Genomic DNA, 18,087 nt, shown 5'->3' with positions numbered 1-18,087 from the left:
TTAATATTATTATTGCAATTGTAGCAGGTAGCAGGTAGCAATAAGCTTCTTTTCCATGCGATGCAATAAATAAAAAGTTGACAGCCTAACACTTTCATGGGGTGAACAGAAAATTTTCAAATTTTTCATTATTTATTTTTATATAATAAATAGAAATTTACTTCTCCTGTAGAAAAGCGGTTACTGGCTGGAATTGAACCAAATTTTGTGTGTAGGCTTAAATTAGGTAACGTAACAATTTTATCAAGTAGCCAGTACGATTTGAGAGAAAAAGTCATTTTTGAAGAGCCCTAATGGACATGGAAGTGTTTCACGCTAACAACTTCACCATTTGTTACAAATGTGCTGGAATATATGAGAATTTTTCAATCTACTCAGAATTGCTTCGCGGGCCGAATGTTTGATACCTATGACGTACGTAGACTACTTTGACGCAATGCAGACACAGAGACCACGACACAACGAGGTTGTCTTACCGCTCCAACGAAATACCTGTCTATATTAACCCTACATAAATTCATTCGAATGTATATCAGTTGTATTAAGCTATGTAATGTGTAATGACGTATAATTTCAGAGCAACGCATACACACATTCATGCGAATACGAGATTACAATCGTTACGAATCGTATCAATATTGTCGTGCGAATCATCAAGTCCTATATTGGGTTTTTCTTGTGAATTGGTAATGCTTGGAGATGATGCGTGTTTACGTCTACGATGCTTCCATCTGATACCATGCTACTGATTCACAAAATGACGTAACAAATATGTTCCATCGTAGTCGGCAACCTCCGGCCTCATGCGATGTTGGCATGTTGCACGTTCAGCGTGACGTGCGGTATTTCTGCTTTTATCATTCTTTCGAAAAGGGATGTATCCAAGTGGTACCGCTGTACAGTGGTGGCGGGCTCCAATTGCTGGTGATCGCCGATCAGGATGAGATGCTGTGTTGACTTGGGCATGGCGGTGATGATATGCGCCTCCTTGACTTTCGCTGCTTCTTCCACCACAACGATTTTACTATTTAGGTTGTAAAGTAAATTGCGGTACTTGGCAGCTCCACTAGTGGTAGTAGCCACAACATCAGCTTCTTGCAATATTGCTACATGTGCTTCGATTTCGATTTCGCGTACATCTTTCGCAATTAGGCTGCATTCTGTTATTTCTTCGTATAGTGCTTTGGTGGTTTCGTCACGCCAACGATTGACCCATGTCCTGTTGCATAAATTATGTATGTCAGAACTCTCCTTTTGACGTGACTCAAAAATAATTTAGTTTTAAAATAACAGAACAGCATCGTGCATGAATTAGGAATAGCCTACTTTACACAGCTGGGCCCTGCTAAAACTCTCTTATCCCCTCTGGTCAGCGTAGTGTACGGTGTAATTCTAAGGGCGGTATCCCGCGTCCAGAATGTACCGAACACCTTCATAAAGGGTTGCCATCAACATGGACCAAAATGGATATTAGAGTCAAAAACAGATACAATTTGATTAGCATAGACTATAGAGAGTCTTCATTTTTTTTCTTCATCCAACCAAAATACATAACACACGGCAGTGATGGTGGTACAGAAAATATGCTTGCACAGTATTCGGCATTAGATAGGAATGATCGATAAGACCGTGAAGTAGGGATGGTGTGAACGTGAGGTTCACGTTCGCGTTCTGTGTGTGAACCTCCGAAATTTAGAGGTTCACGTTCACAAACGAACCTTGGTAGGTTCTGCACTGTGAACCTTTTTCATAGATTACCATTTTTCACGTCATTATAACATGTTTGGTTGAAATTGTTTGCGTTTTAACTTCACACCACTCTATGCGTGGTGCTGGCAGCATAAATAATCAACACCAAACGAGCATGCACCTTGGCAATCTCTAAAATTTGCTTGCTTTTTTACAAAGGTTTTCTCCAAATATCCAGCTTTCCGTTTGTGAATATGTTGCGACTCTCTGCTGTGGGCATGACCCGCAATCACACGACATCAAGAGCGAAATACACTACATGACGACATAGTCAGCGAATGATGCTTATTCAGCCAATCAGTGAAATTGATATCGGTGTCCGCCGTCCGGTGAAGAAATCTAGCAGGCACACGGGGTCAATCTTGATTACATATGTTTATTATATCATACAAAGTAAATCCGTACGATTTGAGTGTTGGCTACTGCTTTATAACTTCTTAATGGGTAATATCGGTAGCGAGTACAGAAATCAGTTTTACACTCTGCTCAATATCAGCGTAGCAATACTCAGACGCCGAATATACATTGTCCGGTCTGTCCTAGACCGTTAAGGCGTAAGCTTATATTTCCTTGCAAGTCATCGTCAAAATTGTTTGCAAAGCGACGGAAGATAGCGATTTTATGGGATTATTGGAGCATTTGATTGCAGCAGTTGATACATTTGGCGACGTTTAAAACGTCAATATGTACTTCAGCATTGTGGCATTATGTCAATTATGTGGCAAGAGTCTTCGCTAGGTATCGTGGTACTGTAATATAGGCTATCACTTCACTGAAATTTAGGGTTGAAATTAGCAATATGACGTCACGTGACGTCATGAGGTTCACGTTCGCGTTCACACAGAACCTTTGAAAAAGGTTCGCGTTCACACAAACCTGAACCTTTCAGAGGTTCACACCATCCCTACCTTGAAGGTCATCTAGTCTGATCACATACTTCGTCTATTCTATATACTAGTCGCTTCATATCACATTACATACTTTTTGCCAGAAACAATCGGCTCAGGCCACTCTCTCGACTGGATTGCACAATTATGACACACTTCTTGTGTTTTTTGGGTACCAGTATGATTTAAAATAGCAGTCTTTCCTGTGGTCGACAGGTTACTGCCAAAATTGAAGATATTGCAGCGTGCGAAAAGAATGCCATTCAAGATTTGTTGATACCAATATAAACCTGTCAAAATCGTCACAAAAAAATTGTTTTCGCCTGCTCATTTCAACTTATCAGATTCACAGAAGCAAAAACTATATGTGCAATATAATCCAACGGCATTTATCAATCATTTATAGTTTTGAGGCGTTCCTTCACGGTTCTAGCGTGTTTGTTGCACCATCACAACGTGAAGCGAGCTATCCAAAACAAAACATATCCACCGAACCAGTGGAATTGCGGCACTAGCCTAGATCCTTCAGAGAGAATAATTTACGGTACATCACGCCATGGGAGTATACCTTCTTTTATGATATCATAAAATCCAGGTTAGAAGACACAATAATCCCGACCTCTTTGCCGAAAATAAAAACTACAAAAATTAGGACAGGTTTGAGAAATATGGACCGTGTAGGTTTATCCAGTGACGTGCGGTGAGGTTCATGGCTGGTGAGGCACTGCCCCCCCCCCCACACACACACAAAGATACACAAATATGTGAACTACAACAGCAGCAAGAGAAGCGACCAGGCGATAGCGTTTTCCCTGCACAAGGTTGAAATGGACACTGTATTAGCAAAACTAAATATGTCATTCACTAACTTCAAACTTGTTCGAGGACATCATTCAGACTGTAGAAAACCAGGGCTGGATTCAAGATTTTAATTGGGGATGCTGATTTCCGTGGATTCAGATTCGCAAATATATAAAACCTACACGGTTGACTGATTGAATTGGCGTCCTGATTCTTATCACATTAGCCATCTTCAGACGCAGGCTATCTATAGGCTACTCCTCACCATCTTTCCCATGTAAGCGGTATCTTACAAAAACCTAGAACAGCTTCTTTGAGGTACAGAACTTCAATATACAATTAAATAGTATATTCATATTGAAATCAACCCGAATATTTTCGGCTGACATTCGTCAGGGGTAATCGTCAGCAACTAGTAGAGAATTCGAAAGAACAGCGTATATCAACAATCGTAACACAAAATATGACGTCACCAGCACGAAATGTCGAATACGGGAGCGTTCAATGTACTATTTTTAGATGATACACGAACTCTTTTTGTTGACACAGCGTATTCAACATTTCGTGCTGGTGACGTCATATTTTGTGTTACGATTGTTGATACACAATGTTCTTTCGAATTCTCTACTAGTTGCTGACGATTACCCCTGACGAGTGTCAGCCGAAAATACTCGGGCTCATTTCAATATGAATATACTATTCAAAAACGTAGAAGGGGGCCGTGCTACAAGTTGGCAGATATGGAGTCGAACATAGAATATCGACCTGGCGTAAATGAATATTGCAGTCGACAACACCATAAGGGCCACAAACAACGGCAACTCAGGCTGTAATGAGCTATCACATACCACGATTTAACGTAGCTATGGATGGAAAATGCATAACATCAGCAAGGGGACGTATTTGCTTCGCATTGCGTATTGGCCGTCGCTACTATACAATTCCTACAAGACTGTTGGTTTTCGAAATCAATAGCGCGTTTCACTGTGCTGCAATTGCCCGATTGTTAGCGAATAGTGCATGAGGCAGATTCGTTTGTGCCTCACCTGGCTATTGTTTCTCTGCGATGGCATTGTCTGTCATAAAGCCGAATGTCACATTCCTTGGCGATTTTGAGGGAGTTCTGGTGCTCTGACACTGTTAATATTTGGATTTTCAGAATCAGTGCGACGATAGCATTTCATTGATACCAGTTATTATGAATTCCGAGCTGTTTATGATGAATTGCATTGTTGCAGGTGAATCACGACCCAACCGTGGCTCACCTCTCCTTTCACGCTGTATTTTTGAATATTATGCAAATTAATGATGTTGTGCGAAAAAAATGTTCAAATTTAGTAATTTATGAGCATCGATGGAAAATATCAATAATCATCGAGGGTTTTCACAATTTTCACTTACTCACCCTGACGACAGGTGAGGCACTGCGTCACTTGCCTCATTTGACCGCACGTCACTGGGTTTATCAGATATCACCTTTCACAATCAGGACGGATCTTCGAAATCAGGACGGTATGGTAATCCTGTCTATAAGAATTGCAACACAAAGTGCATTTAAATCGCGGGGATCATCAACTTTGGTTTTCAGGAATCGTATGAAATTTAAAAGAGCTAAGAAATACTGTAACTGTGCTGTCGTAAGGAAGAAGGGTTATGATTGTCACTTTTATAATTGATCTCGAATTCCACGACATAATCCATGAGCGTCACAAATTTTAATATGTACTAAAGTATCATTGTTACTGCGTTATTCTGCAGTGTGTAGTAATTATCCGTAATTGATTAGGCGCCGCAGGTGTTGTTCTCTATCTATGTTAATTGGGCGCCGCGTCTAGTTTATTCGGTTCTGCAGTTAGTAGTATGTGTTAGCTACGTTGCGTTGGTACGCTGTTAGTTGTCATTTGTTTCCTATGTGGTCTCTAGCAGAGCTGGATCAATTGTAATTTGTAATTGAGTTGAATGTAATATATTACAATTTTTCATGTAATTATAATTGTAATTTGATCAAAATTTTGCTCAATTTCAATCTCAATTAAATTTTCATGGAAACCTGACAATCACAACATAAAATAATCATTTAGTCAATCATTTATTCGTTGCACCAGTGAAAATCCCGTACGAACCAGGATGACGACGAGGGGCCTTAAGGCCTTAGTAAACAGTCACCACATGTAATAATTAGTCTATTTACATCGATGTTCTATGCGTGCTGCGTTATAACCAGGGCTTTGGAGCCGGAACCGGAGCCCGGAGCCGGAGCCCCGAAGCCGTGCATTTTTACCGGAGCTGGAGCCGGAGCTCTACATAAAATTCAGCCAGAGCCGGAGCCGGAGCTTGAGCTAGTTATTTAAGGGGTAGCTCCGGCTCCGACGTATTTCATAAGATGCTATTATATATGCAACGACCATGTCTGCTGAGTTCACATAATTCAACAGCAGGCCTTCGCGAAGTTAAGAATCTTTTCCTCTTTGGCGCTACGTATTTCGACTAACCATGTTGCGGCGGATTTACCAGCAGAGCAGTCATATGTTCAATGTTCAATTTTCATACATGAGTGCCGAACCTCGGTATGCTAGATATGCCTGTGAATATTATGGGTATTCGGCATACGCGCGATTTCATCATCAGCGCAACCTTGTTGGCCAATTGTACGGTTCGAAAATAATGATCACTATGTATTACGCCAAATGGGAGAGAGGATAAAAACGTGATCTCGTTGCACATGTCGATATGACGAGCACGAGCCGAGAAATTCCATCTCATCGTTGCTATGAATCGGTTGAGCAAATACTCGTTCTTTAATCGGGCCGCAAAATTGGACAGTGTTATCGAGTATGCAATTATGCATGCGAATTGGAATTCATTACTGCGCATGACCGTCATTCACTCCAGTAAGGATTTTTGAGCGTGAATAGGGGATGGCAGAAGAGTAGCACAAAACACCGTTACGCTCAGAGAACAATTTTCGCGGTGCGAGCTACTCAATGCGATGTCACGACCCATAGTATTTTATGTTGGAGACAAATTACTGATTTGATGCGTGATTTCCAATTTGTAATCATCTGTTTCGTAAATTCGATCTTGATGTCTGCTTGGTGCTCTAGGATTCCCGGATTATCGCGCACTGTGACTTGTAAATGTGCAATGTGCATACTGCATAGTTTAATTCGTTATGGGCATGGCGCAATGTGCATGGCACAGTGTTTAATTCGATTATTCGATTAGTTTCAACGGGAAAATATTATATTCCGATAAACTTGATCGACACTGGATTGACTGGTAACGAGTGCACCAATATCGAACGTCAAACCATTGACCATTTGGTACAAATCGAATTTCTATTGGTCAGGTCGTGACGTCCGCCCATATTGCTCTTACTACAGTTACATTTGAATAATAACCGCTTATTTGAAGATTGAACTGAGCCGTATGGCTTAATATTAACGAGTGCTAAATTAGTAATCTATACAGACCAGAGGTGACCAACCTTTTCGGCTAAAGGGCCACGTGAAATTGACGAACGAGTGCGCTGCCCACTAGCCGCGCCAGGCGTGTAAAATTTTAAAAGGTAATATTATTATTACTTGGGTAGGTTGAGGGTCGACTGTATGCCGCCCGCTGGGCTCAGTTTGCAAGGACAGGACTATTCGGCATCCGGAGATATCGATATCGAAGATTTCCGCTAATATACGACAATCATTTTGTGCCTACAATTCATCGTCGACGATCTTTCTGCGAGCGCAAACGTAAAAAGACTTTCTGTCGTAATTGCGAATATAGTTATAGACTCAGTCGGCTAAATCAGGCGTTTTTTCATTTTCAGGAGGGGTAGGCTACGAAGCAAGAAATCGTGTGACAATTGAACACGCGAAGCATGAAGAAAAATTTTACTACTCTTTTAGTTTATTGTAATGTACGACGATTTTCTAAAAATGTGACTGGACCCTGGATCTGCCAATGCGTCGGAACTGATATTTTGGTCATCAACATCCCAAGTGTTGTAGCCAGACTAATCATAATTATTTTTGGTTGACCTTGCAAGTTCAAAATCTGAGCAATTCAATTTCGATAATATAAAAGGATTTCGATAGTATAATGGGAAATTAGCTCGCGGGCTACTCAAAACCTTCTCGCGGGCCATATATGGCCCGCAGGCCGCGAGTTGCCCACCCCTGATATATACAGACACCTTCAATAGTTTTCACAGCCGGAGCCGGAGCCGGAGCTGGAGCCGGAGCAGTGGTAATAATGCGGCTCCGGAGCTGGAGCCGCAGCTATAGTGTATGGCAGAAGAAAGTTCCGGAGCCGGAGCCGGAGCAATGCAAATTTACGGCTGCTCCAAAGCCCTGGTTATAACTAGATAATTCAGTAACGCTAAACTGTTTCCCATACTTCAGTAGCAACAGAAAACTTTGTGAATTACAATATAGGCTAAACCAGTGGTTCTCAAACTGGGGGCGTGCCCCCTTGGGCGGCGTGAAAGCAACTGAACGGGGCGCGACGCTTCAGTGAGCTGAAATCTTTTCCGCGCTTGGCCCGATTCCCCTCCGTTCTATGGTCATTGCTTGGTGTATAGTCTGAATTTCATATTGGAGAATTCTCTCACCAACAGTCAAAACCGTCCATACCATCGAACTATATGTAAGGATTGCTAACTTTCTGGTTTCATTGTGTGGTATGACGATAAGGGGGGCACGGAATATTCACTGTCATAAAGGGGGCGTGTCTGAAAAAGTTAGAGAACCAGTGGGCTAAACTAAATCTAAATATTTCAAAGATGGATGAACAGCAAATAAACTCTTCTCAAACCTGTGTTGAACCATTTCCTACACCACGGTCAAAGTTTTTTTTTTAAATCTCTGACCAGTACCGAGGCTTGTCGCAACAATAGCAAAAATAATTCAAGTTTCCAACCAAGGCTTCATCAAACTTGATCACGCATTTGTAGAGATGTTATCCCAATCTTACCTCCAATCTTGGCCAAATTTACTGGGTCCAGAAACGCCAAAAAAGCCTTCGATAAGGTAGACCACTGCATGTTGTTTAAAATTCTTGGAAAACTGCCCATCTCCCCCCAGACCCTAAATGTCATACGGGCAATATACAACAAACCGACGGCTACGATAGAGATAAACGGCCAACAAATAGCCAACATACCATACACGAGAGGCATCAGACAAGGATGCCCTCTCAGTATGACGCTATACGCCATCAGCGAAGATCCTATGGCCCGTAGAATAAACAACAACAACGCGATAAGAGGAATACGTATTGGAGGAATGTACCACAAGATCGACCAATTCGCCGGTGACGTCACCCTATACCTATCCGACATAGACTCAATAACGCAAGTGCTAAGAGAATACTCGAGCCTGTACCAAGCCACTGGGCAGGAAATCAATACCGAAAAAAACCGAGATCCTACCCATGAACCCCAAATCCCACCAACGACTAAAAGATTCCAGGCACGCCCACTTCGCAAAAACAAAAATTAAAATCCTCGGAATCCACTACGGGGAGGATGCGAATGAAACAAATCATGACAACCTTATAAAAGAAGTAAGAAAGCAAGCCGCCAACATCAAATCGAAAAAGCTATCATGGATCGGCAAAATACAGGCAATCAAGGCATACATAATGACAAAAATAACTTACATATACTACAATATTCAGATCACCGAACAACGAAGAAAAGAACTGGAAAGGATAATCTACAACATCATGTGGAGTCCGGAAAACTTGGAGCAGAAATCGAGAATCACTCTTATTAGACCCAAACAGCACGGGGGAATAGGGTTCCCGGACGTGGCCAGCACAATACATGCCAGGAACGCCAAGCGCCTACAAGAGATCGAATCTATTACAACACCGAATGAGATATGGCACGCGGAAGCAATCCATAACATGGGGACCAGGGTGAGGTCTATAAACAATAACCTCTATAACACCTTATATCCCCACAGATACGCGCCCTCCCGAAACTGGAAGAAGGAAATAGACTCATACGAGTCACTGAGAGGAGAAAACACACAAACGTGGAAACTGACCCAAAAAGAGATATACGTCGCACTAATTCGAACCAAAACGCAACATGATGACCAAGAAACACCAAATTGGAAGCAAATATGGTTAGACGAAGAGGCAATCAAACATCAAATATCAAATATTCAACGGGTAATATCCTACAGAATAAACACTGAGGCATACTTTTCAGGTGCAAGAAAAAACCAATCTGGTTGGGCGAAGAGAAAAGACCAGGTCCTCAAAAACGATTGTAAATTCTGCCGTAAAAACCACGATACCATGTATCATATCTTCAACGCATGTCCAATTTATAAAAAGATATTCTGTATCGTCAGGGCCGACATCGAGGACGTAATCGGAAACCACATCAACGTGTCCATAGAAGAGATTTACCGAAACATCTACACGGGATCACATAAGAAGATCATCATCACGACCTTCATGAATATGAAGACCGAAATATGGATATGGAAGATGACGCTCGATAAGAAAAATGAATACGCAGAAGACGCGAACACCGAAATCGAAAACATAAGAAGACGCCTATTATCGAAAACCAGACGACAGCAAAACAGAAGTCGAAATACGTGAAAAACTGTCTGTGAAAAACGCACGCGCGAACGCCAAAACATCCGATATATGTAATACGCATATCGCGAGAATAATGTAATCTGATTATTTTCACCGCAATTTCAAACCATGACGCCATACTATCACCGCTTCTATCTTATTACATTTCATGCTATCATGTATATATTGAATAAAAATGCGCACCTATTCAACCCCCCAACCCAAATGCCCCAACCACCCCTTCCCAACCACCATACACAGAACCCAAGACCACCCCGCCCCATAACCCAACCAACAGTTGGGAGAAAAGACAAACAAAAGACCCAGTCACCACAAACCTTATGATCATGAAATCTATAGACCAATAACATAAGAATATTGATTATGAATTTTTGAATCCAGCGTACCGAGATTCAAATCGCCCAATAACTTCCTTGAAGAGGCAGACCAAGCCCAAGCAAGAAATCATATAAAAATCCGAAAAACCAGAAATGAAAAAATTTTGTACGACACGATTGAATGACCTTCCTAAACACCCTCAAAGCTTAGCAAATCCCGAACACTGAAACCCGGACCACGCCCTCTCCACTTGCTAAGTGAAAGAATGAACTTCATCCTTCAAAAATAGCACATCCACCCATACCCCACAAAACAACCCCCCCCCCAAGATACGTATATCATTTATCGTAATATTGCACTTATATACTTCTGCAAATAAACCACTAAACCAGAAACTTTTCGCACCCTAATGTTCATCAAATGCAATCTAACAGTTTCCGAGCAAGTGAAAATGTTAAAATGCGAACCAAAATATTGTAAGTCTTAGTTTTCAGGAGGTTCTTTCCTTTTGCATTTATTTTAATTTTACGCACCTTATCGGTATAATCCTTATCGCTGACGCCTTACCAATTACATTTCATTATCCTGACTGAGCTCTGAGTAGCCTAATCGTTTGATTACATTTCAATGACTGTCCTGTAGCCTATTCGCTGTTAGTCGCTCAAACCTTTGGTTCTTAACAGTCGCTTGAGACATTTTTCTGTGCTTGTAATTTTCAGCACTCATGATTAGGAATAGTTCGAATACGTTCGAGTATTTTTGATTAAAGGGTATTCTATAGCGATGGTGTGAACCTCTGAAAGGTTCAGGTTCGTGTGAACGTGAACCTTTTTAAAAGGTTCTGTGTGAACGCGAACGTGAACCTCATGAATCATGTGACGTCATATTGCCAATTCCAACCCTGTCTTTCAATGAAGTGATGGCCCATATTAATGTAGAGGAGATGTGGTACCGATGGATCACTGGGACCGAAAATACTTTGAAAATTCTCTATGATAATTCCATGATTACACTCCGTGAACTTGTCTACAATTGCATGCTGGCAAAATCTTTCCTCACATACAAAAAAATTGGACGTGCGCGAGCTATGGGGTCTCTCACAGATGATTTTTGTTTTGAGGGGTGTAAACTGAATTTACATCGACATATACATTTTTCTTTATACCTTCCAACACGAACAAACCAGCAATCATTTTTATTGTGAAGAGTAGGGCTTGTATCAGGCAATGGCAACTATTATTTTTTCAGAACTTTCCTTGAGTGGACTTTTTTTCGATTCATGTATAAAATTCGTAGGGTGGGGACCGATGATACAATAGCCAAATCAAGCAAAATAATCAAGCATACTAATCACGAAACAAATGAAACGTGCCTACGGACAGAAAATCTTTATGTAATAATTGCATATGATGTTGTATCGCTATAGCGAGGTATTTGGAAGTCACACTGTCGATTTTCGGGCAATATATATGTACCCTCAAATTTATAAGTCCGAGCGTAAATCGAAACGTGATTTTATGACAACATTTGAGTTAATATTTATTCTATTTTTTGACAGTTGCGACCAAACATTCTTCTTTGGCTTGCTGTAGCTTAGCTAATAATACTGAGCAAGAAAAGTAGTCACATTTGAGTTGTTTAGGGTATATGTGTCATAGGTTCCGGGGTCGTGTGCCATGGGACCCACCGGGTGGGGACAGATGACACGTTCGAGCAACAAATTTTGAACGTCCATAAATATTATTTGAAAAGACGGATATTCATGTATATGTGCGCGATAGGTAGAGCTTGTATCAAAGTGCTGAGCCAGCAAAAGATCTGCTGTTTTCGGCTGAACATTTCGGGGCCAGCGATCATTTTCCAATTTTTGATCCATCGGTACCACATCTCCCCTACGCGATACCTAGCGACGACTCGGGCCACATAATGCCACAATGCTGAAGTACATATTGTCGTTTTAAACGTCTCTAAATGTATCAACTGACGCAATCAAAGGATATAATACTCCCATAAAATCTTCCGTCGATTTGCAAACAATTTCGACGAAGACTTACCAGGAAATATAAGCATACGCCTTAACGGTCTAGGCCAGACCGGACAATGTATTCGGCGTCTGAGTATTGCGACCTTGATATTGAGCAGAGTGTAAAACGGGTTCCTATACTTACTACCGATAATACCCCATTGACAAGTTATACAGCAGTAGCCAACACCTCAATCGCACGGATTTGGTATTAATGATGCAGTAAAGATATGAAGTCAAGAATGACCCCGTACGTCTGCTACATTTTTACATCCGAAAACGATATCAATCTCATTGATTGGTTGAATAAGCATCATTCGCTGACTACGTATATCGCTCGTGATGTTGGGTGATTGCGGGTCTAACTCACAGCAGAGAGTCACTAAATATTCACAAACGGAAAGCTGGATATTTCGAGCAAACTTTTGTAACAAAGCAAGTAAAACTTTTGAGATTGCCAAAGTGCTCCTTTAGTGTCGATTTTTAATGCTTCCAGCGCCATGCATAGCGTGGCCCGCAGTTGAAATGCAATAAATTTGAACCAAAGATGTTATAATGAAGTGAAAATTGTAATATATGAGAAGGGTTCACAGTGCAGAACCTACCAAGGTTCTGTTGTGAACGCTAACCTCTAAATTTCCGTGGTTCACACACAGAACGCGAACGTGAACCTCACGTTCACACCATCCCTAGTATTCTACATATCAGGAATGAAACATGAATAGCTTGAGATTGCTGCTAATTACGTCGCTACGGCTGTCAAAGAACACCTCTTTACTGATTCAATTACCTGTTTAAAAGTAATTGTAATTGTAATTATAATTGTAATTCATTACATATTTAACAGTAATTGTAATTGTAATGTAATTGAAACATGCAAGGAAGTGATTGTAATTGTAATTGTAATAGAATTAAAATATTGTAATTGATCCAACTCTGGTCTCTAGTTACTCACATATGTGTCTATTGTTTAGGCTTGTCTTCCATAACCGCACTATTTTAAAACCTATAATTCCACGACGAACCTTATTTGCTGCATCCGTGACATTCATTTGTTAGGTCGTTCATTCAAATACATCATGTCAACATTCATCGACGGATCAACGTTTGTCATCATCGGTCGTGGGATTTGAGTTCAATTAGAAGTGGTTTCAATAACTCTCCTTACGTTGGGAGCAGTTTTAATCATCACTGACTATTTTGCCCTCCACTTCATGTGGCCCAGTATCGAGTGCAATAATGCCGCTTATTCCATGGACTGCCGTTCGTAAGTGCTCACAAACATCAATTTTGCTACCTGTATAAACGCCATCTGTCTGCCATTTGCAAGTGATGGACACTGCCGACAAAAGCTTCTTCAGCAGCCGTCATCATTGATGTTTCACGAAGGAGCTGTTGTAATGCGAATTCACATTTTTTCATACTCCATTCCGGTCGCCCGTGTGATGTATAGTGTTCATTTTTGCCTGAAATATTCAGTAATAAATTACAATTCCGTTATACCGACAGTGGAAATTAATATAACACCTCGCAAAAATTGGGAGTATCGCCAATTTTTCCCCCGTATTTCGTCTTCATCATACACTTCTAGAATGTAAAGCACACTGTAAAAAAGGGGTTCTTAAAGTATGGTTAGCTAATGGTATAAATCTGGTTCGTGACACCCATGACCGTCCCAAAGCGATTGCTAAAAACTGAATGGTGAACATAATGTCTTGGACTTGAGTCAAGACAGTATGACTCAGACTCGACTCTCTACTAGCTGAATTGGACTTGGACTGGACTCGGTGGTGAATTGAAAATGACTCGATTTGACAGGTATCAAAACAATAAAAGTGAGATTCACTTGTGACCAATGCTCTCTCTAATTTTTCACGAGTCTGCGCGCACTCACCTCACCAACGCACTGCGCTGTCCCTTGGACAACAGTGCGTAACGACCAACAAAACGGTCATCACTTCGGCTTTTTTGTGCGACTTTGTCAGCAGTGCGTGGCCGCGCACGCGCGCAGCTCAGGGGGACCATTGCTTGTGACTCGGAACCTTGTGACGTGGTTACAACCTTGCGTCATAGCTTCTTTGATAACCTTCATACATATAGTACATCCTTCAAAAACAACCTTCATACATATAGTACTTTCTTCAGAAACGCCGATTACGTTGAATCATACCGCCGTATAACTTAAATGGACCAAAACCTGCAATGCTGCAGGGGAAAGCATTTTAAAACATTTCCTATTCCTATTCCTATTCCTAGCTGGGCACTGAGTGTGATTAATTCGACGTGCTCTAACACAGGGATGGCCAACATGCGGCCTAAGAACAGAAATTGTACGGCGTTCTGCAAATAATTGAATTTAAAACCAATCAGCAATTGGAGATCCAACTTCGTGCGATTCAGCGTGACTGGATTTCCGTATTTATTATAGTAGTGTCGTAGCATTCTGAGCACCCTTGAACAAATGCGAAACGCATAGGAAATTGATGCACTTCATAAAAAAACTTACAGTGTGGAAGCGTGAGCGTCTCACGAATGAAGTTTTGCTGGCCCGTTTGGGCGAATCCAGTATATATTTTGACAATTCTCGCGCTCTGCGCGGCTTGATAATCACTCCCACTAGCTTTTCATAACATTAATACTTGCGGTTTCGGTGTGTATGATAACCCTGCGGGTGCGTTCTGCTTCTACAATTACAAGATGTTATGCGCAAGGCATTTCACAAGAGAACGGCGATTGCTCAAAAGACCACAAGTGCCGCCTGCGGTGCGAACTTTTCAGAGGTGGTCAAAGTAGTCAAGAAAGCTACTCAAATAGAAGTAGAAGTAACGACGATAAAATCTACTCAGGTACGAGTAGAAGTACTTCTTCTGTAAGCCACCTAAAACTACTTGAAGTAGAAGTAGATTTGACCGACTTTAAACCTACTCAAGTAAGTAAGTAAGTAGTTTTGAAAACAGTCGTAATTCGTTCGCATGGACTGTCAACGGCTGCAAATTGAGCTATGCGGAAGGTGCAGAGAGCTTGATACGTATTGATGCATGCCAGGAGGTATCAATTTTCGACAGAATAAGCATTCTTTCGTATCATGGGATGCAAATTATGGTATTGATATGTAAATGCGGTAGTAATCCTTTGTTTATAGAAGACCACGTTTTAGAGAATATCATGGTATATTATAAGGCCCCAAGTTTAGGCGCAAACCAATACTGAGAAGTTTAATCGGATACGGTTTCAACACTTTGCGCGATTAGTATACGTTGATAACAAAAATTGTGGATCGTAAAATTTATATTTAGTGCAGGGTTGTAACCAAGTCACATGGTTCCGAGTCACGAGTCAATCTTAATTTTGTGGTTTTGACTCGAGTCAAGTCGAGTCATTTTCAGTTCATCACCGAGTCGAGTCCGAGTCCAAGTCACCATTTAAAGGGTCAAGTCCAAGTCATAGTGTTATGACTCGAGTCCGAGTCCAAGTCACAGTATTGAAGTCATGTTCAACTCACGTTTTCAATCCTGCTTGGGTGATATCGAATTCTGATGCTACAGATAGACAAGACAGGCCACCAAAATGATAACTCTACTAATCTTAGAACTCAAAATCAAATATCTGTCTTGTCAGTCCGATATACATCACAAATACAAGCAGTTTTTATTTCGAGCACATCGACGACAGCTCACAAATAGCTGATAGAGAACCAACGAATTCACGTCTGCATGCTATCTGATAAAGAACCAACGAATTCGCGTCAGAGCTAATAGAGAATCAACAAATGCATGTTTATGTCTGGAGAGGTATTGTCACCAGGCCAGCATGCTGTAAAAGCGTGCAGCTATGTGCACTGTGCAGTCACAAAAGAACTGATACCTTTTGATATTACTAAAGGTTTTCCCAATTGCCTTACAGACTACATCGCATTTACAGCATTGGAGAAATTATTGTACAACGGGGCTGTTCAAAATCATTTTTTCAAATTTTCCGAATACTTCTTTAAATTGTACATAGTAATTGTACATTGTAAAGTCATGCTCATGTCACATCGATAGGATTATTTATCAGCCTAATGCCTGTGCGCAATGCATCACTGATCTATAACCACCGCACACCTGCTGGTTTCCAACCGTTTATGGTCGCGACTCCATTTCCAATATGAAAATGTTCCGTGGTCCAACTCAAAATTTGATAGGCTGATTACTAACTAAAGGTTGGCACATTTGCCCAGACTTATCCACGGCATATTTGGAAACTGATTTGATTTCATTCAACATCTTCGCGAACCCCATAATAAAGGCAAGCTACCCCCAGGTTTAGAACCTCTTTCTTTGAATAAAGCACCGAAACGGCGTAAACCGACTCTACGAATATACCGTTATCTTGTATAATTGTAATTGCGATTACAATTAGACTTATTTCTGTAATGAATGTTATTTTTATTTATCTTTGATCGCAGTTTTTGCGAGGGCGGTAGTCCCCATATTAAAGCCGACATATGTGATACTAAATCGCGCGTAGCGCGAACAAATATTTCACGTAGCATAAATCTACCCAAATATAATATTGTTTATGTTGATTTAGGAAAAAAATATGAGCTTACTTCAAAATTCCAGACATTCCGGCATATTTTCGAAATTCATCCGGGACGCAGTTTTAACAGTGAAGTTCCGGACATGTCCGGGAAATTCCTTACGTCTGGCAACGTGAAACATCCGATGGGGGGCGCGAAGAAACGGTCAACTGAAAATTTTTTTCGCGCTCGCGAAATTTACCTTTAATTCACGTGTGTTTCTTTGTATATAGACCAAATTTCATATTTTTCAATTCTCTCATCAACAGTCATAACCTTCCATGACATCAAACAATCTATTGAGGTTGCTAGCATCCCGGTTGGATTTTGTGATATGACGATAAGGGGGCGCGAAATATTTCACTATCATAAAGGGGGGCAAAAAAGGTTGAGAACCGCTGAGCTCTTTCAAGCTCTTGACCATCTGAGTCTTGAGTCATTGCATTGGCTCTAATTGAATTTTGCTTCGATTGTTTGCTTGTATAATTGAAAAGTCTTGTATAATTGAAAAGTCTTGAGTACTTTGATAGCGGAGGATCTATTGCACCTTCATTACTTGATCATTTTGTGCAATGCATTGCTAATATGTACCATTTTCTGTTGTTTTTACGGCGGCATATCTGATATCAGACGAGTGCATCGGAAGCAGTGGTGACAAGTAGCGATAACGGCAGAATTCGTCAGATGCGTTGATCTAGCCATTACGATTTGCAAATTTCTACATCTTCAAGTCATATAAAATAAGCCGAGTCAATGACTTGGGTCGAGTCATGCGTAATGACTCGAGTACAAGTCGAGTCAATCCAAATATTGACTTGAGTCGAGTCGAGTCATTTACCCATTTCAAGAAAATGACTCGAGTCAAGTCGAGTCACAAAAAAAATCGTGACTCGAGTCTGACTCGAGTCGAGTCATGACTCGAGTCATTACAACCCTGATTTAGCGTAGCTATATTTTCGGAAAATAGAGGCATTGCTACACTTGCTTTTTTGCTTCAACATGTATGTTCTGCGGAAAAAAGAACTGAACGTAATTAGAACACAAAGTATGATACTCTGAATGGAAAGTGCGATCTACAAATACCACTTCTAAAAAGCGGAAAATATATTTCATGTCTTTTGTCAATAAAGCTT

At 40.9% G+C, this 18,087-nt stretch overlaps 1 protein-coding gene across 1 annotated transcript; it reads right to left on the bottom strand.

The window, feature by feature from the left end:
* Nucleotides 1-801: 801 nt before the first annotated feature.
* Nucleotides 802-13,856, bottom strand: LOC145435400 (NFX1-type zinc finger-containing protein 1-like). Its single transcript, XM_080312675.1, has 2 exons — nt 13,691-13,856; nt 802-1,219 (listed from the first exon to the last, which is right to left on the bottom strand). Exons 1-2 carry the CDS (start codon nt 13,813-13,815, stop codon nt 802-804), a joined length of 543 nt encoding a protein of 180 aa, XP_080168801.1. The 5' UTR covers nt 13,816-13,856.
* Between the last annotated feature and the right edge of the window lie 4,231 nt (nt 13,857-18,087).

This window comes from Botryllus schlosseri, chromosome 3 (assembly GCF_051294905.1).
Source record: "Botryllus schlosseri isolate E-star chromosome 3, Bs_hap1, whole genome shotgun sequence".
Lineage (NCBI taxonomy): Eukaryota > Metazoa > Chordata > Ascidiacea > Stolidobranchia > Styelidae > Botryllus > Botryllus schlosseri.
Note: the sequence above shows the minus strand (reverse complement) of the source record. Positions and strands in the feature narration are given on the sequence as shown.